Raw genomic sequence first — 22,801 nt, 5'->3', positions numbered from 1 at the left:
GACCGATGAATGGCGAGGAGAAATAAAGTATTTAGAAGAAGAATTAAAAAAAAAAAGGCATACACTATATAATACATGTTATCCTAGCAGAGGGCCTGGCAGTGATTGTGAACACTGCCTTAACAACCCCTTTAATTGAACAAGCTGACATTTGAAACTCATTGACTACCATGCACAGCTGCACCAGATTCTGAGTGCACCATTTTTTTTGTAAATCTCAGTGTTTGTGACTGCAGTTTGACGATCTAAAAAATATTCAGCAGGGAAGTCTGTAAATGTGGTAAGAAGTGGATTTGCTCCCTACCAACCGTTGCTTTTTTTCACTTTTATTTATACTGGAAAAAGTCAGCTGAAATGTGACTGATTGTTGGGTAATATCTCTACTTTTTGTGTTCTCAGTTTAAATAGAAGATTATTCATTTTAGAACCTAGAATGCTGGAAACTTTCCTGTATACTGTCACCATATGATTACCTTTGCTGTGCCCTTAACAATCCAGATGTTCAGGTGCAGCGCTATAAAGGCGTTTCCTTTTAGATTCAATACAGTACTTGATTGTGGGGTTCTACATGTAAATCTGCTTATATATAGCCAAAACAATTTTACTCCATTCTATGGGCCATGTACTCAATAAGATTTACTGATTTCACACCTGATTTGATTGAGTTTGATGACTGTTTTTTCTACAGTTTTTTTCTCTCATTTAAACATTATGTGCTCCCAAATGCACATACAGTATCACACAAAAGTGAGTACACCCCTCACATTTTTGTAAATATTTTATTATATCTTTTCATGTGACAACACTGAAGAAATTACACTTTGCTACAATGTAGTTGTGAGTGTACAGTTTGTATAACAGTGTAAATTTGCTGTCCCCTCAAAATAACTCAACAAACAGTCATTAATGTCTAAACCGCTGGCAACAAAAGTGAAAATGTCCAAATTGGGCCCAAAGTGTCAATATTGTGTGTGGCCACCATTATTTTCCAGCACTGCCTTAACCCTCTTGGGCATGGAGTTCACCAGAGTTTCACAGGTTGCCACTGGAGTCCTCTTCCACTCCTCCACGACAACATCACATTTACCCTCAGCTTCTTTAGCTTAGCAAGGCAGTGGTTGTCTTAAAGGTGTGTTTGGGGTCATTATTATGTTGGAATCCTGCCCTGCGGCCCAGTCTCCGAAGGTAGGGAATCATGCTCTGTTTCAGTATGTCACAGTACATGTTGGCATTCATGGTTTCCCCCCAATGAACTGTAGCTCTCCAGCTGGGAGCACTTATGCAGCCCCAGACCATATCACTCCCACCACCATGCTTGACTGTAGGCAAGACACACTTGTCTGTATACTGCTCACCTGGTTGCCGCCACACACGCTTGACACCATCTGAACAAAATACGTTTAACTTGGTCTCATCAGACCACAAGACATGCTTCCAGTAATCCATGTCCTTAGTCTGCTTGTCTTCAGCAAACTGTTTGGGGGCTTTCTTGTGCATCATCTTTAGAAGAAACTTACTTCTGGGACAGCAGCCCTGAAGACCAATTTGATGCAGTGTGTATTGTATAGTCTGAGCACTGACAGGCTGACCCCCCAACCTCTTCAGCAATGCTGGCAGTACACATACGTCTATTTCTCAAAGACAACCTCTGGGTATGATGCTGAGCACGTGCACTCCACTTATTTGGTCGACCATGGTGAGTCCTGTTCTGAGTGGAACCTGTCCTGTTAAACCGCTGTATGGTCTTGGCCACCGTGCTGCAGCTCAGTTTTAGGGTCTTGGCAATCTTCTTATAGCCCATGACATCTTTATATAGAGTAACAATTCTTTTCTTCAGATCCTTAGAAAGTTCTTTGCCATGAGGTACCATGTTAAACTTCCTGTGACCAGTATGAACGAGTGAGAGTGATAACACTAAATGTAACACACCTGCTTCCCATTCACATCTGAGACCTTGTAACATTAACAAGTCACATGACATCATGGAGGGAAAATTGCTAACTGGGCCCAATTTTGATATTTTCACTTAGGGGTGTACTCACTTTTGTTGCCAGCAGTTTAGATATTAATGGCTGTGTGTTGAGTTATTTTGAGGGGACAGCAAATTTACACTGTTATACAAGCTGTACACTCACTACTTTACATTGTCCCTCCATACTGTTAGGTAGAAAACAGCTTGGTGTGGAAGACTCCAATGGCCAGACAGCAGTATGCGAGAGGGATGCCATTACTTTTAGGATTCATCTTAGGTATTCATGACAAAAGACGTACATATTAGTCCTTTATCTGTGGGGAATGGCGTGCCATCTTGTATACCTTGGGTGACAGTCTGGTATTGTTTGGTTGAATAAAATGTCATAAAAAGCTAATGGATAGGGTCTAAATGATGATGTCCACAGATTTTCACTGGCATTGAATCACATCGCTAAACTGCTACCTACAGCTTAAAGTAGAACTATGGCAAAAAATGTTTTTTCATTTTGGATAGACTAAGGGAGGATAATAACCCCTGTCAGATTTTTTTCGCCATCTGTGTCACATTGCAGGGATTTTCCTTCCCTACCTATCCCATAGCCAAACAGGAAGTGAAAGAAAATCCCTGCAAATAAAGGGAATTTCTTGGGGAACCCCAAGTCACCAGAACTAGTATCCCCATAGGAAGATTTACCCTCTATTAGTTTTAAGGGGACAACCCAAAATGTGGTATTTTCTTTTACTTTCACTTTCATTGCTAATGGTAAACAGGACAAAAAGAGAGGGTGAATCTCCCGAACAGGGGCACAGAAAGCAATACAAACTAAAAAAAAAAAAAAGTTTTGTCCTTAGTTATACTTTAAGCGTATAACAAATCATGTGTGCTTGGACTTATGTTCAACAGTCAACTTGACATTGCAACACTGTCTTTTTTTTCCAGCTAAGTGCCCAGGAGGATGTAGAAATGGAGGTTACTGTAATGAGAGACATGTCTGTGAATGTCCAGATGGGTTTTATGGTCCGCACTGTGAGAAAGGTAAAATCATGTTTTCTTTGGTCAAATCTTTAAAGTAGAAACCGTATTTCTTTCATATTTTCTCATACCATGAAAATGAACTATAAAATCAAGCTGTAAAATATAAAAACAACATAATATTAATTAAGACCTCTACTGCAGAAGCTGTGCCCAAAGAAAGTCACGTGGAGGGCCAAGTACTAGTCCACAATATGACCATCGGTATATCTGTAGCTAATTTTTTGCCCAGACTAATGCCATGCCGTGGTCACACTGTGTCTCTGCATGGATGTGTCAATCTTGATAGAGGAACAGAACTTGGCTTCCTCGTGTTACACCAGCCATCCTCATGACTGGTGATCTGATCACCTGTGTAGTAATGATCAATAAGCAGCAGGAAATGTGGATAAAGCTTGAATCTACAGATTCAATGAAGCAGGGAGATGCTTCTATGTAGGTTCCCAGACACATCTTGCTCTCCAGCAAGTCCTCAGAGGAACAATGAGCAGCAAGTTGTCAGCCTAAATCCCATGAGAACATCTTCACTTTTTAGTATAGGTTGACTTGAATTCTTCTAAGCTGAAGTCATGAAAGGGGAGCCACTGTGGATTGAGTAGGACTGAGTGTAGGCATGGTTTTGCTTTTACAGAGCTTACATTTCATTACGGTAACCAGAATTTTACACTTTGTAGAATAAGGGTTTTATTATAAAGGATTCTGATTAGCGCAACATGAAACTGTTAACACTTTATCAACTATTTAAGTTTAACCTACTTCATTTGTGTGCAATATTTGTATCAATGTTTGTTATATGTCTTATATTTTTTATCGTCTAGTAGTTCCTGGTTTAAGTTTTGACATTTCTAGCTGAATTGATTCCATTCTATGTGGTTTGGATATGTTTTGGGAAATAAGTACAGTCTGAAAGTTTCACTCCTGTTTTGTATTTAGCATTTGCTAACAATAAGGCAAGCTAAGTATGTGCTAGCCCTGAAGCATTCTTTTTATAGTACTGCCAGTGTGTTTAGGGAATGAGCCTGTGCTTCCATGTGGTCTGACCAATGAGATTTATCAGTGGCCATACAATAATATGAGGCTGCTTAGCAAGGGAGACAAGAAGTTATGAGTATCCTTCCAGAAATAATTTTTTACCTTCCCTGTAACTGTAGGACATGTGTATACTGTTAATTCCTTATAACGTCTAGTAAAGAGATAGACTGGAATAAATTAAAAGATGGCCCAGATGGCAAACATTATACACCAACATTAGTATGAATGGACCATAGCATACTGGTACCTGAGATTTCTTGCAGGCCTACCACAAATAAGGGGGAGAACATATAACCAGTATAATAATACCACGCATACCTCCAAAAAGTAAATATATTACCAAACTGGTTTGACTTTTCATTTTCTAAATGCTGCATCTTATTCTTCCCTTGTATTCAACAACCAAACATATTCTGTCACTGTTGGTATTATAACAAATTCCACTTATTATAACTCATCCAAGAATAGATCTAGAAAAGGGGTACAATAAAATACTTTTACTTCTGAATGAAATGACTTAATACATGTAGTCTGGTACAAATATAGAAAGGATGTGAAACATCGATACTCACATGCCCTAAGTATGACATGCATGTCTACAAGTAGGCTGTATTATTGTTAAACTGACCATGCCTATAATGACAGTGTATTGAATTGTTGTCTCTGTGTCATTTTGTTATAGCACTCTGCATGCCACGGTGCTTAAATGGTGGGCTTTGTGTAACTCCAGGACTATGTATCTGTCCACCAGGGTATTATGGCATCAGTTGTGATAAAGGTATGTGAATTGAATATAAGTGTTTAATATGAAGCCTTTAGGGGGGTTGCTTGTGCTTCACTTTTATGATGTTACCCACAGGGTATCAAGCCCTTTAACAGAGTACAGATATACTAAGTGACAAGAGCCTCAGAGGTTTTATGTGAACCCAATGTACTCTTTATTTAATTAAAGTTAAACTCTACAACTTTGAATGGAAACTTGAAGTACATTTAAACATAAAACTGCAGCTCATCATATCCAATCCTAGTGAGGATGTATACATGTGAAAACCTCAGTCAATGCCGCTCCTTAAGCCACACCCCCCTCACATGTTTCGCCTCGCCCATCGGAACTTAATCATAGGGACCACTATGAAAACATAGGAAATGGGGTACAGAGTGGTGATCAGATGCCCTTTCCACCTCCTGTAAAAGTGATCCAGCAGCTTATTAGCAGCTTGAATCACTTTCACTGTGTAGGGAATTGCCAGCTTCTCTTTAAACCACTTATGCAGCTGAGAACAGAGTTTACGTGATCACTTAATTAAATGTATTGCTAACAATTACTGTAATTCTACTGAAAGCAGAAACCCTTTGAGAATTTAAGTGGTTGGTGTAATTTTTTATGTTGCACAATATGTTTGTTTATTAAACACATATTTGCAGTAAAAATACACTTAAATAAATGTTAGCATGAACAAACACAGTATTATACCCAATTTTTGGTAAAATATAAAACATGAGGTTGCATCAAGTAGATACCAAACATGTCAAGTTTTAAAATTGTACATGCTCATTGAATCGTAAAAGTACACTCCATAGTTAATGCTTCTAAAACAGGTTTAGAGTTGCTAGCAGACTAGTTCTTTTAACAATATAGTGGCAATAGATAGGATGTTGATCATACATTTATGGTAGTGAAAAAGCAACACGTGCAGCGTATATTAGTGTAACTTAAAGGAGAAGTATGGGTCTATGAAAAAACAAACATACATACTCAGCTCTATAATTCAGCATCGGTGTGATGTTGCATCTGTCCCCCATCAGCTCTAATTCTGAGATCTGGGAGATTACGTGACAGCTGATCATTCAGCCAGGGGCGGACTGACCATTGAGGCACTCGGGCACTGCTGAGGGCCCCATGCCACTAGGGGGCCCCATCAGGGTTGCCAGGCTCAGTAAAACCAGGGACAGTATGTAAAAATCTGTGTTTTTTTTACATCTGTCCCTGATAAGTCCGAAACCGTCATGCTTTTGATGTGAAAATCCCGAGATTTTAGCTGCCCCGCCTCTGCACTGCCTCCTGGCATGGTGGCCATCTGTAAGCCCGGGGGCCCCATAATCTTCTATTGCCCGGGGGCCCCATGAGTTGTCAGTCCGCCCCTGCATTCAGCTCTCAGTCTTCTCAGAGCGGAGAGCAGCGATTATCAGTCACACTATGCTCTGCCCCTCCAGGGCTGGTGAGAGGGCTGAGAGACACAGCCAGCCATCAATCAGGCAACTGGGTGGATCCCAACAATATTGTCGGGGATCCTTCCAGAACTTGGAGTGGCTTTGTGACATCAGCTGAAAACAAGCAATAGCTCCCTATAAGCTGCAAAAGTCAGTGCACCCCTGTGATCCAGAAAAGAAGTATGGTCAAAAAAAACTTTGGCCATACTTTCTTTTACTCTAACTAGCATACATTGACCGAAGCTGTTGCAAGTGTTTCTTTATTTTAATATTATGCAAATGATATTTATCTAACTATTATTATTATTATTTAGGTACTTGTATAGCGCCTTACATATATAGCGCTTTACATATACATTGTACATTCACATCGGTCCCTACCCTCAAGGAGCTTATAATCTAAGGTCCCCAACTCACAATCATATACTAGGGCCAATTTTAGACAGAAGCCAATTAACCCAATTAACCTATCAGCATGTCTTTGGAGTATACTTGAGCTAATGGTTATTTAACTTCTAGTATAATAATTAAAGTGTGGATATGTTTTAAAAAAGTGCAAATTATTTTCTTTATGCAGCAAACTGTTCGACCATCTGTCTGAATGGAGGAACCTGCTTTTATCCAGATAAATGTATCTGCCCGTCAGGTTATGAGGGAGATCAGTGTGAAATAAGTAAGTGACATATCACAGCCAATTACACTGTAAAGCAGAGATCATGTGACCCTTGTCTGTGTTAGGTTAAAACGTTGTAAAAAAGGCAACTTAAAAGCTGCTTTTATTTATGTCAAGATCAAAGAATTTTGTGAGGCTTGGCATCAAAGGTTTTCACACATGCCACTGTAACAGGGTGATATTTGAAGCTGAAAGAGATGTGTTCACGTTTTCCTATCAGCTGGGATTCAAACAATCCATTTCATATTTGGCCTAACCTGGAGGAACATGTGTATGTGCAATAAAGGCGTTCAGAGCTGTTTGTATATCCTTTCTTGCAGGAATTTGGTTAGAAAATATACAAAAGCAAATTCTCATACCAAAATGTAAAAAAAAAAGAGTACTAGTGATGGAGTTCTACCTTAACTGTCCATAACGTGCAATCAATCTTTCTATCTCTTCAATGGGACTTTTTAGGCAACAATCTGACATTAATTGGCTTTAAAAGGTAAAAACGATATCCTGTATTTGTACATCATAAAGCACATAACTTAAAATAAAACATACATATTGTAGCCTTGAACATCGTGTCTCTCTTTAGTGTGTAACGTCCATAATATTAAAAGCACAGATTGTGAACCTATTGTACTTTACAGTCTCCTTGGTTCATCACAAGCGTTACTTGAACTATTCCTTTTTAGTGTTCATGCAGCCTGCATCCCTGGTATGGGGACACATAGATAGCAGGCAGTTTTAGAATAAAATATTTTATTAAGGCAGCCAAGAACTGATTAAAGAGTTAATAAAGCCAGGACCCTGCATTCACGATATCGGATCTCCCACAGTATACAGAATATGTAAATGCAATAGTTTTAGTAAATATAAACTTACCTTTTCTAATCAGAAGTATATAGCAGTCTTATGACTTCTATCAGTGTCTGGTTAAAGCTTGTAGGAGGCGTTTTCATTCCATTCTGGTTTTCTTTTGAGGCTGCAGGACCCCTGACCCTCTGTCTGGACAGTGCTGATTGGCCCTATGCTGATCACATGCACTCTCCCGAGAAAAAAAAACTCTCTAGCAATGAACACCAAACTGAGCATGTACAGAGTGCCTCCAAGGCTCTGTTTTATCAGCAGATGGATTGAGGACAGTGGGAGAAGGGGAGGATCAGAGGAGACATGATTAAACAGTCTTTTTACACAATGCAGAGGTTTAACCCCTTAGGTTCCACAGTGAGTGTAACAAGCATACTTAACTGCATATACATGCTGATTTTACAGTCTTGGATTTAGAAACACTTTAAAGTATAACTAAAGGCAAAACTTTTTTCCAGTTTTGAATAGAGTGGAGAGGGATTAGAACACCTGTTTTTATTGCTGTCTGTGCTCCTGTTAAGGAGATATAAATTCTCTAACAAAAATCCCAAAATATGGGTTGTCTCCAGAAAAGTAATAACAGGGAAATCTTCCAATGGGGACACTAGTTCTGGTAACCTGTGGGTCCCCAAGGAATTCCCCTAATTTGCAGGGATTTTCTCTCACTTCCTGTTTGGCTATGGGACAGGAAGTGCAATACATCTGACAGAGGTTATAACAATCCCTTGCTCTATCCAAAATGGGGGAAAAAAATATACAGTTGTGCTCATAAAATTTCATACCCTGGCAGAATTTATGATTTATTTTTTTCAGAGACTATGAATGATAACACAAAAACATTTATTTCACTCACGGTTAGTGTTTGGCTGAAGCCATTTATTTTCAATCAACTGTGTTTACTCTTTTTAAATCACAGTAACAGAAACTACCCAAAATGACATTGATCAAAAGTTTACATAACCTGGTGATTTTGGCCTGATAACATGCACACAAGTTGACACAAAGGGATTTAATGGCTATTAAAGGTAACCATCCTAATCTGTGATCTGTTTGCTTGTAATTAGTGTGTGTGTATAAAAGGTCAATGAGTTTCTGGACTCCTGACAGACCCTTGCATCTTTCATCCAGTGCTGCATTGACGTTTCTGGATTCTAATGCCGCGTACACACAACCGTTTTTCGGGATGTAAAAAATGACATTTTTAATCGGATTATTTCATTAATAAAATTGAAAAAATCCGTGAAAGTATTCAGCAAAATGGAATCGTCACCAACCCTTCCCCAAATCCCAAACCAAATACCCACATAAATCCGCCGCAACCACCAAAATTCATTCTAAAACCCATCTCCATCAATGCCACCAAAAACATCATCAGGACTCTGCGTAACAGCACAGCAGCCAATGACATCGTTCTCACTAAACTGCTGAAAGAAAGTGCCGATATACTGGCACCAGCTATCACGCAGCTCATAAACCAATCATTCAAGGAGGGCACTGTGCCCACCTTGCTGAAACAAGGTACAATAAAACCAATCCTAAAAAGACCTACCCTTGACCCCAAAGACCCAAACAACCGGAGGCCCATAACAGGTCTAAATGTTTTCTCAAAGGTAACGGAGAAATAAGTTGTACAACAGCTGCAACTGCATTTAGACACCCATAAATTCCTTGACCCGTTTCAATCAGGCTTCCGTCCGGGTCACGGAACAGAAACGGCGCTGCTCAAAATATGGGATGACGCTCTAGAGGCTGCAGACGAAGGAGAATCTTGTCTCCTGATCCTGCTGGACCTAAGCACGGCTTTCGACACGGTAGACCACAGACTACTAATAGCTAGGCTAGTTGAAGTGGCCGGTGATTTACCCTGGTTCTCCTCCTTTTTGGAAAACCGATCACAAACAGTGAAACTGGGATCTTTCACTTCTGGAAAACGTACAGTATCATGCAGGGTCCCTCAGGGATCTCCCTTGTCACCCGTATTGTTCAATATCTATCTCCGCCCTCTTTTTGAAATCGTCAGTAACCAGAAGCTACTTTACCACTCCTATGCAGACGACACTCAACTGTATTTCCGCATCTGCAACAAAAAGGATCATTCTCTTGAACTAGAGAAATCCCCCTCTTTAATAGATAACTGGATGACATCCAGTTATTTTAAACTCAACGGTTCAAAAACAGAACTTCTCCTGTTTCACGCCAACCGAAAAAGTCACCCTGCGTCAACTTGGACACCCCCGCCCATTCTGGGGAAAACTATCACCCTTAGCACCAAAGTCAAAAGTCTCTGAGTCATTTTCGACTCCTACATGACAATGGATGCACAAATAGTGTCAGTAGTCAGCGGATCCCACCATCTGCTGCGCCTACTACGCAGACTCACCCCCTACATCCCGAAAGAGGACATTGCAGTCGTGGTGGGAACAATCATCAATTCCAGATTCGACTATGCAAATGCCCATTATCTGGGACTCCCCAAATACCAAACCACTCGTCTGCAAGTCGTTCAAAATACGGCTGCTCGATTAGTGACTGGCAAAAAACCATGGGAATCAATCTCACCTTCGCTGAGAGCCCTTCATTGGCTGCCAGTAAAAGACAGAATCACTTTCAAGGCACTTTGCCTAACGCATAAGTGTATTCACGGAAATGCCCCCCAATATCAATGCAAAAAAATAAAAGCCCATAACCCAAATCGCATCCTGCGATCCACAAATAAAAACCTACTCCAAATACCCAAAGCCAGATACAAGTCCAAAGGAGATTGAAGATTTGCAGTCCAGGGACCTCGGCTGTGGAATGCGTTACCAACTACCATCCGACTGGAGTCGGACCACTTCACTTGGCCTTCAGGAGAAAGATTAAAACCCATCTCTTCTGAGGTCAAGGGGTTCCTTACCCTTGGAATGGAAACAGCGCCCAGAGGTGATTCAGTTCGAATGTGTTGCGCTTTATACGTTTTTCACTCACTCAATGGTCTAGAAAAAACAAAGTTTTTTTCAACCCGATTGTTAACCCGGCCTTGCCTACACACGATCGTGAAAACAAAATGCTCTAGCAAAGCGCGGTGACGTACAACACGTACGACGGCACTATAAAGGGGAAGTTCCATTCGGATGGCGCCACCCTTGGGGCTGCTTTTGCTGATTTCATGTTAGTAAAATACAATTCGCGCTTTTCAGTCTGTTACAGCGTGATGAATGTGCTTACTCCATTACGAACGCTAGTTTTACCAGAACGAGCGCTTCCATCTCATAACTTGCTTCTGAGCATGCGCAAATTTTTCACGTCGTTAAAGCCTACACACGACCATTTTTTACGACGTTAAAAACGACAACGTTAAAAACGACGTGAAAAATTAGAGCTGTTCTAAATTTTTAATGGTCATTTTTTACATCGTGAAAAATGCTTTGGAGCCCACACACGATTGTTTTTAATGACATAAAAAAAACTTAATTTTTTACAACCCGAAAAATGGTCATGTGTACGCGGCATCAGTCATGCGGAAAGCAAAATAATTGTTAAAGGGTCTGCACGAAAAGGTAGCTGAAGTGTATAAAACAGGAAAGGAATATAAAAAGATATCCAAGGAAGTGAGAATGACAATCAGCAGTGTTCAAACTCTAATCAAGAAGTGGAAAATTAGGGGTTCTGTTGAAACCAAACCACAGTCAGTTAACTAAACTTTCAGCCACAACTGCCAGGAAAATTTTTGGGATGCAAACAAAAACCCACAAATAACTTCAGGTGACATACAGGACTCTCTGAAAACATGTGGTGCAACTGTTTCAAGATGCACAATAAGGCAGCACTTAAAGAAAGATGGGCTGCATATTTGAGTTGCCAGACGAAGGCCTATACTAAGCAAATGCCACAAAGTATCCTACTTACAATATGCCAAACAGCACAGAGACAAGAGTCAAATCTTCTGGCACAAAGTCATTTGGAGTGATGAGACCAAAATTTAGCTTTTTGCCCACAACCATAAATGCTACATTTGGACTACATGCCTACGATGAAAGGGACACCATTCCTACTGTGAAACACGGAGGTGGATCGCTGATGTTTTGGGGATGTGTGAGCTACAAAAGGCACAGACAATTTGGTCAAAATTTATGTCAAGATAAATGCAGTATGTTATCAAAAAATACTGGAGGAACATTTGCATTCATCAGCCATGAAGCTGTTCATGTGACGTACGTGGGCATTCCAACATGACAATGATCCAAAACACACCTGTCATTGGCTACAGCAGAATAAAGTGAAGGTTCTGGAGTGGCCATCTCAGTCTCCTGACCTCAATATCATTGAGCCACTCCGGAGAGATCTCAAACATGCAGTTCATGTAAGACAGCCCAAGAATTTACAGGAACTGAAGGCTTTTTGCCAAGAGGAATTTATCAGCTTTACCATCTGAGAAGATAACGAACCTCATCCACAAATACCACAATAGACTTCAAGCTGTTATTGATGTTAAAGGGGGCAATACACTGTATTAAGAACTGGGGTATGTACATTTTTGATCAGGGTCATTTAGCTAGTTTCTGTTGTCATTATGATTTAAAAAGAGCAAACACAGTTGATTGATAATAAATGGACTTCAGCCAAACACTAACCATGAGTGGAAGAAAAGTTTTTGTGTTATTCATATTCTCTGAAAAATGACCAAGAAATCATAAATTCTGCCAGGGTATGTAAACTTATGATCACAACTGAAGTTCTACTTTAAGTCTCCCCAGGGTAGCCAATAAGGAATGGTTAGGTTAGGCACTCAGCTTTAAAACAACTGAAAAACAGTGACAGTCCAGTGACATTCATAGGGAGAGGTACAATGTAATACGCAGTTGCAATTAAACAAAATATTTTAGGAGAGACCCGTGAAAGTTGCCATTGCTGACATAAAAAGAAACGTGACTTTTTTTGACCCTTTCCTTCAATTGTTTCTAAAGCACTAGGTAAGAATGCTTCTATTCACAAGGCACTGAGTAATAACTATGCCTTGCTAGAGTAGGAACAGATTTGCAGTAAGAAAAGCCAGAACTTGTCATCTCACAACAAGGCTGCTACCATTTTCCTAGGAAGGTCAGCAAGGCACCTTCCAAATTTCTCTCATGGTGTATTTTCTTTGAAAAAAGTAGTACGTAAATCAAAGTCTGTACATCTAAAACAAGTATCTGAGGGTTGTGTAATGAGCTCACTAGGGACTCCTTAGTGCCACAGGTCTCTTTGAAAAGAGCTTGTCCAATCCTCCAAGGTCTATGTTAGGGGGTTTCCCTAGACAGAGTCCATGGAAGAGCAGAGAGTGCCCTATATTACACAGTAGCCAGTCACTGAAGTTATTCCTGAGAAAACTTTCACACTATGCATTTGCATTAGAACCTTTGTGCTTAAACTCTTGTTTAAAAATGAGGTTAGATGTGCAACCATAGGGGCATGCAAACAAAGTGCAAGTGAGTAAGTGCTATTTATACACAAAAATCGAGAAACAATTCAATTCAATTCAATAAACAAAAACAATGTCTATTTCAAAGCCAGCTATGAGAGCTAGACTGCAATCATAAAGACAAAGGAGCAGATCTTCATCCTATGCTTCCACACGGCAGATGAAAACAGTAGGTATACAAAGGGGGCGCTTACCGAATCTGTTGGATCCCTATCACAGAAATCATGCAAGCTCAACACACATGACCGTTTATTTTGAATGCTGGGTGACTGACATCATGAAACTTTCAGCAAAAAAGTTCAAAACAAACATGCAAATAAACAACCAGTCGTGGCTCGAGCCAGCTAGCTGTGGCTTGGTGACAGCAGGTTCTCTAGCTCCGCCCGACGCTGCGTTTCTCTGTATGTGGCGTCTACTGGGAAGGGAGGCTAGAACCAGACGTCACACACCATGCTATAAATAAACATCTACAGGACAGTGACACCGGAACCCTGACAGAACTCACTTGTCCCTAGGTCACCAGTGTATAGGACTCCAATCCTGTCAGCACATATAAGAACAACTTTGGAGCACATATGCCGATGGATTGTGTCCTTCAATTCATAAGACATACCGTGGGACATAAATAAAAGACAACATACCAATACATGATTCAAAATTATACATAATTAAAAAAATAATTATATAAAAAACATTTTAAATAAATTAATTTAAAAGAAATTAAGATGGAACCAAACAGTAGGCCTACTGATTAAAGGGGAACCCTCCCCTGATATAAATATGTGCCTGGAGTGAGGGTGGATAAATGTGTAGATTATATTGGGTCAAAAACTTTAACTATTGTTTATGTAGCAGTTAATGTCCCACTCAATGTTAAGGGCCCAAGGGGCTGTGACACTGCATATCGAAAATCCATTGCGTTTCATGATGTTATATGTGGCGTTTCAGATCATTTCCTCTCCAATGTGGAATATATCTCTCAATACCTATGACTTCCAATAGTGATGGATCCCGATCATGATATTGGCGGAAATGCCACGAAACGCTGTGGCCAATGAACCCTCTGCGATTATTGGAGAGATGTTCTCCTATCCTAACTTTTAACGCACGGGTGGTCCTCCCAATGTATTGGAAGCCACAGGGACAACACAACAAATAAATTACCCCTATGGTGCCACAGGTGATGAAATCTGATATGGAGTATTCTTTGGAGGTAGTATGTGAGGTAAAAGTTGAAGTTCTGATAGTTCTGGATGATGAGCATACCTTGCATTTTTTGCAAGGGAAGAAGCCCTTTACTGCCCAAACAGTTGAATTTTAGGAGGGGGATCAACAACACTGGGTTCCCCCAGGTCTTTAAGGTTTTGATTTCTTCTGAATAGAAGTGGACATTGTTTTTGTTTTTTATTGAATTGAATTTTATTGTTTCTAGATTTTTGAGTATAATTAGCACTTACTCACTTTGTTTGCATAAGCCTAAATGTAACCTCATTTTTAAAGTGGAGGTTCACCCAGAAAATCAATTTTTAACATTACATTCAGCCGAGTTGTCCTAATGACAATCGGCTGTTTTTTTTTTTTCCCACGTACATACCTTATTTTCATTGCCGATTCCGGGTATGCCTTCTGTGGGACTGGGTGTTCCTATCTGATTGACAGGCTTCCGACCGTCGCGTACTACGCGTCACGAGTTGCCGAAAGAAGCCGAACATCGGTGCGCAGGCGCTGTATAGATCCGCACCAACGTTCAGCTTCTTTCGGCAACTCGTGACGCATAGTATGCGACGGTCGGAAGCCTGTCAATCAGATAGGAACGCCCAGTCCCGGAGAAGACATACCCGAAAGGGGCGGTGAAATAAGGTATGTACGGGAAAAAAAAAAAACAACAGCCAATTTAATTAGGACAACTCGGCTGAATGTAATGTTAAAAATAGATTTTTGGATGAACCCCCGCTTTAAACATTTATTTTTAGCTGATTATTCCAGTTACACCGTAGTTGCAGCACCGTCATTTCATTTTATACAGTTTTGCAGTTTTTTTCTTTTATCCTTTTGCACTCATTTGCATCTACTTGCACATTTGCACATTGGGGGTAGCGCGGATTGACCACGCCATACATTACTACTTAAACCCCTGACAGCCCTACATAGCCTTCTATACAGGCCACCAATCACATCGTCATGCATTTCGGGACATATATCCTCTGCTAATCTAGGGTAGGCCTCCAGATTTCTACTCATCCCTATGTGGCTGCAGAGTGGGAACACATTAACCACTTGATGCCCCAGGAGATTTATCCCTCCCCCTTCATGAACAGGCCATTTGCACTGCGTTACTTTAACTAATGAATTGTGTGGTCATGCAGTGTTGTATCATTTTTTTTTACACAAATAGAGCTTTCCTTTTGGTGGTATTTGATCACCACTGGATTTTTTTATTTTTGCGCTATAACTGAAAAAAAAAAAAATTTGAAAGAAAACACCAGAACTTGTTATCTAACAACCAGGCTGCTACCATTTTCCAGGAAGGTCAGCAAGAAAACTCCAATATTTTTTACTTTCTGCTATAAAGCATATCCATTAAAAAAAATGTAAAAAAAATGAATTTCTTCATAAATGTGGTCCAATATGTATTCTGCTACATATTTTTGGTAATAATTAGCATATATTGATTGGCAAAAGTTATTGCATCTACAAACTATGGTATGTATATACTGGAATATTTTTATTTATTTTTATACTAGTAATGGCTGCAATCGGTAACCTATAGCAGGACTGAGATAGTATGGTGACAATCTGACACTAATTAACCAGTGACTCTAATACAGTGATCAGTGCAAAAAATATACACTGTCACTGTACTAATGACACTGGCTGGGAAGGGGTTAAACATCAAAGGGAAACATTTGTAGGGAATCAAAAAACAGCACATCCCTGCTGACTGTACAGAGCTCTGTATTGTTTACATTGACAGAGCTGTGTCGTGTCTTCTTCCTCGCTGATCAGTGGGTGATCGGCTTGTGCTGTGACTAATCACAGCACAGCCAGTGTGCCAGCGGTGCATCCCCCCTACCTCTAAGTGCCAGATCACTTACTAGATATGTGATCCGGCATAGGAGAGCCACTCTGTCACCATACTCCTATGTGAGGCGGTCGGCAAACGGTTAAAGGTTTCCTTGCATGTGACCTCAAAAGAGAATTAGTTTCATTAAATAAACTTGACACCACTTAAGACCCCGACCAATATGCAGGTTAAGGACCTTGCCCATTTTTGCGATTCGGCACTGCGTCGCTTTAACTGACAATTACGCAGTCCTGCGACATGGCTATAAAAAAAATTGGCGTCCTTTTTGCTATAATAAATATCCCCAAAAAAGTTTAGGCCGATACGTATTCTTCTACCTATTTTTGGTAAAAAATCGATTGGTTTGCGCAAAATTTATAGCGTTTATAAAATAGGGGATTATTTTTATGGCATTTTTATTAATAATTTTTTTTTTACTACTAATGGCGGCGATCATCGATTTTTTTCATGACTGCGACATTATGGCGGACACATCGGACACTTTTGACACATTTTTGGTACCATTGTCATTTTCACAGCGAAAAGTTCTATAAAAATGCGTTGATTACTGTGAAAATGACAATGGTAGTGAAGGGGTTAACTATTAGGGGGCACTGTAGGGGTTAAGTGTGACCTCATGTGTGTTTCTAACTGTAGGGGGCGGGGCTGGACGTGTGACGTCAGTGATCGTCGTTCCCTATATCAGGGAACAGACGATCACTGACATTGCCACACAGAAGAACAGGGAAGGTGTGTTTACACTCACCTCTCCCCGTTCTTCAGTTCCTGTGACCGATCGCGGGACACTGGCGGCGATCGGGTCCACGGGTCCCGCGGTCACAGAGCTTCGGACCAGGTGCGCGCTCGCGACCTACAGCTGGGCTCTTAACCTCCCTGGCGGTATGATTCTTTCAGAAAAAACATGCTGAAAGCAGTACCATTATTTGCAAGGAAATTTGGCGTTTTATATTGTAGGTCTGTAATTTTTAGAAATAACTCACTTAAATCTGACCAAACAAGATTCTAATAGGCATCCCGGGTATGACATTTTTTTAAAAACAAAATGATAAATTATAATATAATAAATAATTATAAATACTTATAACAAATAATAATATAATTATAATATAAATTATTCAATAATGTAATCAAATCAAAATCACTGAAATTTGCTCAGTTGCAGAATTGTTGCTGTCATTTTTTTTTATTTTTTTATGACGAATTTCCCCACAAATCGCTATCGCACAATTCTTCAAGTGATTATAATTTATTATCGCTGTTTTTTAGCTGATCTAAAACTATTTTTGACATAAAGGGACACTTTTGGTTGCTATGGACAATCTACAGTTTGCAGGGAGAAAGAAACGTTTTTATTATATAAAATGACATGCATGACACAGGACAGACCACTAGGGACAAGGGGGGTGTGTTTTTTTTACATACAGTACTGTAATCTATAAGATTACAGTATACTGTATGTAAAGTGTTTGTTTACTTTTTTGAATTTGGCGCCGTTCTCCGTCCCCGTGCGTCGTAACGTCGCAGGGAACGGAGATCGGCGTCACACAGAGGCACTGTGTGAATCGAGCGAGGTCCCGCTCGCTCACACAGCGCGATGGCATCGCTGGATCCAGGGACAAGGTAAGTAAACCATGCCTGTGGATCTAGCGAGGCAAGCCCGAGTCTGACTCGGGGTTACCGCTCGCAGCAGGAAAATCTAACCCCGAGTCAGACTCGGGAATACCGCCAGGCAGGTTAAAGGGGACGTATATATACGTCACTGTGCCTAGCCGTGTCATTCTGCCGACGTATATCGTCGTGCGGCGGTCCTTAAGTGGTTAAATAGCAGAAATAACAGAAAAATAATATACAGACATAAGCGCAAATGTTTTACTGGATATAACCATTTTGTTTAGTAGTTCCAATGACTGATGTCTATTTAAAATAAAAAAATTGTACTGTTGTGGTCTCCCTTAGGTAAATGTCAACAACCATGCAGAAATGGAGGCAAATGTAGTGGAAAGAATAAATGCAAATGTTCTAAGGGCTACCAGGGAGATTTGTGCTCAAAGCGTAAGTATATATTCCTAATTACTTAATGTTTATTCTTAAACACATTGCTTTAAATTGTATTTGAATAATATTATTGTTTTTTTTAAGGGTTATTGAGGAGTTTTTTTACCTCAGGCAGGACAAGAAGCACACATGTTCTTCCTGTATTTGCATGGGTTTCCTCTGAGTACTCCAGTTTCTTCCAACACCCAAAGACATGCTGGTAGATTATTTGGATCAAATCTAAATTGGCTGTAGTATGTGTATGCATGCATGTGAAATAGGGGCTTAGATTGTCAACTCCTTGGGCCAGATCCACAGTGAGAGTACGCCGGCGTACTTTCAAAGTTCCCACGTCGTATCTTTAGTTTGAATCCTCAAACCAAGATACAACGGCATCTGGGTTCGATCCGACAGACGTACGGCTTCATACGCCTTCGGATCGTAGATGCAATACTTCGGCGTCCGCTTGGTGGAGTTCGCGTCGTTTTCCGCGTCGGGTATGCAAATTAGCTATTTCCGACAATCCACGAACGTAGGCGCGGCCGTCGCATTCTCTTACGTCGTCTCTAGTAGGTTTTTTGCAGCGTATAGTTAAAGCTGCTTTTTTGCGGCGTATAGTTAGATTTGCAATGTTAAGTATGGCCATCGTTCCCGCGTCGAAATTTGAATTTTTTCTTTTTTTTGCGTAAGTCGTCCGTGAATCGGGATGGACGTAAGTCACGTCTAAGTTTAAAAAATGACGTCCTTGCGACGTCATTTCGCGCAATGCACGGTGGGAAATTTCGAAACGGAGCATGCGCAGTTCATTCGGCGCAGGGACGCACTTCATTTAAATGAAACACGCCCCCTAATCGCCGATTTGAATTCCGCCGCCAGAAATACACTACGTCGCCGTAGCTTACGGCGCAAAATCTTTGAGGATTTGAAAGAACGCCAGGTAAGGTACGGCGGCGTAGCGTATCTCTGATACGCTGCGAGGGTGCAGATCTATGTGGATCTGCCCCCTTGAGTGCAGCAAGTAGCGGGAAGTCCACATAAAATTAACAAGGATGATTTTGAGTGATGTCAATCTGAGACTCCACTTGTATTGTGTCTGTTAACCTTCATATTCAGACATAATAGTATCACTAAGGCCGGGTACTAACAAGCAAACATGTACGATGAAACCGGTCCGTCGGACTGTTTTCACCGTACATGTCTGCCCGAGGGCTTCTGTACGATGGCTGTACTAACCATCGTACAGAAGTCCGCGCGTAAACAATACGCGGGGCGTGGCCGCGTCGTCGCCGCGACGATGACGCGGCGATGACGCGGCGACGTGGGCGGGCCTGCCATTTAAATGCTTCCACACATGCGTCAAACTCATTCGACGCATGCGAGGGACGGCGGGCGCTCGGACATGTACGATAGGTCTGTACTGACGACCGTACATGTCCGAGCGGGCAGGATTCCAGCGGACGGTTTTAAAACACGTCCAGGAATATTTGTCTGCTGGGAAAAGGCCCGGCGGGCAAATGTTTGCTGGAAATCTGCCCGCTCGCGCCTACACACGACCAAACATGTATGCTGAAACTGGTCCGCAGACCAGTTTCAGCATACATGTTTGGTCGTGTGTACGGGGCCTTACTTGCAACTGGACAAATATTTGTTTACTCTACATACAGGTCATTCTCAAAAAATTAGCATATTGTGATAAAGTTCATTATTTTCTGTAATGTACTGATAAACATTAGACTTTCATATATTTTAGATTCATTACACACAGCTGAAGTAGTTCAATCCTTTTTATTGTTTTAATATTGATGATTTTGGCATACAGCTCATGAAAACCCCAAATTCCTATCTCAAAAAATTAGCATATCATGAAAAGGTTCTCTAAACGAGCTCTTAACCTAATCATCTGAATCAACTAATTAACTCTAAACACCTGCAAAAGATTCCTGAGGCTTTTAAAAACTCCCAGCCTGGTTCATTACTCCAAACCGCAATCATGGGTAAGACTGCCGACCTGACTGCTGTCCAGAAGGCCATCATTGACACCCTCAAGCAAGAGGGTAAGACACAGAAAGAAATTTCTGAACGAATAGGCTGTTCCCAGAGTGCTGTATCAAGGCACCTCAGTGGGAAGTCTGTGGGAAGGAAAAAGTGTGGCAGAAAACGCTGCACAATGAGAAGAGGTGACCGGACCCTGAGGAAGATTGTGGAGAAGGACCGATTCCAGACCTTGGGGGACCTGCGGAAGCAGTGGACTGAGTCTGGAGTAGAAACATCCAGAGCCACCGTGTACAGGCGTGTGCAGGAAATGGGCTACAGGTGCCGCATTTCCCAGGTCAAGCCACTTTTGAACCAGAAACAATACTGGACTGTTGCTCAGTGGTCCAAAGTACTTTTTTCGGATGAAAGCAAATTTTGCATGTCATTCGGTAATCAAGGTGCCAGAGTCTGGAGGAAAACTGGGGAGAGGGAAATGCCAAAATGCCTGAAGTCCAGTGTCAAGTACCCACAGTCAGTGATGATCTGGGGTGCCATGTCAGCTGCTGGTGTTGGTCCACTGTGTTTTATCAAGGGCAGGGTGAATGCAGCTAGCTATCATGAGATTTTGGAGCACTTCATGCTTCCATCTGCTGAAAAGCTTTATGGAGATGAAGATTTCATTTTTCAGCACGAACTGGCACCTGCTCACAGTGCCAAAACCACTGGTAAATGGTTTACTGACCATGGTATTACTGTGCTCAATTGGCCTGCCAACTCTCCTGACCTGAACCCCATAGAGAATCTGTGGGATATTGGGAAGAGAAAGTTGAGAGACGCAAGACCCAACACTCTGGATGAGCTTAAGGCCGCTACTGAAGCATCCTGGGCCTCCATAACACCTCAGCAGTGCCACAGGCTGATTGCCTCCATGCCACGCCGCATTGAAGCAGTCATTTCTGCAAAAGGATTCCCGACCAAGTATTGAGTGCATAACTGAACATAATTATTTGAAGGTTGACTTTTTTTTTATTAAAAACACTTTTCTTTTATTGGTCGGATGAAATATGCAAATTTTTTGAGATAGGAATTTTGGGTTTTCATGAGCTGTATGCCAAAATCATCAATATTAAAACAATAAAAAGGCTTGAACTACTTCAGTTGTGTGTAATGAATCTAAAATATATGAAAGTCTAATGTTTATCAGTACATTACAGAAAATAATGAACTTTATCACAATATGCTAATTGTTTGAGAATGACCTGTAATATATGCTCCAGCTGGATTGACACCACTGTTTGGCTTTGCAATGGCTGCAGTAGTTGGGTATAAATGAGAAGTGAAGATACATTATATGGTCAAAGGGTTGTGGACATCCCAAAAAATTGTGTTTCCAGTGAAGAGTACTGGGAATGCTTCTCCATAAAAACACATTTTATATGATTGTGTAATTCCAAACATATTGCAACAGATTGAAGAAGGTTATTTTATGATCAAGCTTGACTGTGCTCCATGCCTAAAGCCAGCTACATAAAAACATGATTTGATGAGTTTGATGTGGGGAAACATGAGTAGCCTGCAAAGAGCCCAGATCTTAACCTTAGACCACCTTTGGGAATAATTGGAACACCAGTTGTGAGCCATGTCCTCTCATCCAACATCAGCACCTGTCTTCACAAATGCGTTTGTGGCTAAATAGGAACAATTCCAATAGACATATTCCAAAATCTTGTGAAAAGCCTTTCTAAAAGATTGGAGACTGTTAAAGCCCCAAAGGAGAGGCCGTTTCTATTATTGTTCATGGTTTTGGAATAGTGTTGAGCGGAATACGCCAAATTCGATTTTGCGATATATCACGAATATATAGCCGAATATTCGTGAAATATTCGCTAAAATCGAATATTCGTGATATTTAAAAAAAAAAAAAATAATTGCGAAATTTCGCTAATGCGAATTTATTGCGAACATTTTGCGAATTTTTTTTTTCTGATTGGCTCTGATGCAAAAGAAGGGCGGAGAAAGTATTCTCGAATATTCGGAAGTCGAATATTCGGAATATTTTATCAAAAAAAAAAATGTTGTGAAATATTTTGACAACTGTGGTAGGAGAACTCTGATTGGCTCTGATGCAAAAGAAGGGTGGAGAAAGTATTTGCGAATATTCGGAAATCGAATATTCGCGAATACTTTCTCCGCCCTTCTCCGACATTTTTTTTTTGATAAAATATTCAGAATATTCGATTTCCGAATATTCGAGAATACTTTCTCCGCCCTTCTTTTGCATCAGAGCCAATCAGAAAAAAAAAATTCGCAAAATGTTCGCAATAAATTCGCATTAGCGAAATTTCGCAATTTTTTTTTTTATATTCGGAATAGCGAATATTGGCCGCGAAATTCGAGATATTCACGAATACTCGAATATGCCATATTCGAGCCGAATATTCGCAATACGAATATTCGTGAGCAACACTATTTTGGAATAGGATGTTCAAC

General features: G+C 40.7%; 1 protein-coding gene across 1 annotated transcript in view; it reads left to right on the top strand.

Moving 5' to 3' along the window:
* The window catches only part of WIF1 (WNT inhibitory factor 1), a 106,338-nt gene that overhangs the window by 65,912 nt on the left and 17,625 nt on the right, over positions 1–22,801 (top strand). Inside the window, exons 5-8 of the mRNA XM_040344084.1 lie at positions 2,915–3,010; positions 4,722–4,817; positions 6,828–6,923; positions 18,260–18,355. Coding sequence (XP_040200018.1) covers positions 2,915–3,010; positions 4,722–4,817; positions 6,828–6,923; positions 18,260–18,355 — 384 coding nt within the window. The remainder of the gene's footprint in view (positions 1–2,914; positions 3,011–4,721; positions 4,818–6,827; positions 6,924–18,259; positions 18,356–22,801) is intronic.

Source organism: Rana temporaria, chromosome 3 (assembly GCF_905171775.1).
Source record: "Rana temporaria chromosome 3, aRanTem1.1, whole genome shotgun sequence".
Taxonomy (NCBI): domain Eukaryota; kingdom Metazoa; phylum Chordata; class Amphibia; order Anura; family Ranidae; genus Rana; species Rana temporaria.
The sequence above is the reverse complement of the archived record's forward strand: the minus strand, read 5'-3'. Positions and strand labels throughout refer to the sequence as shown.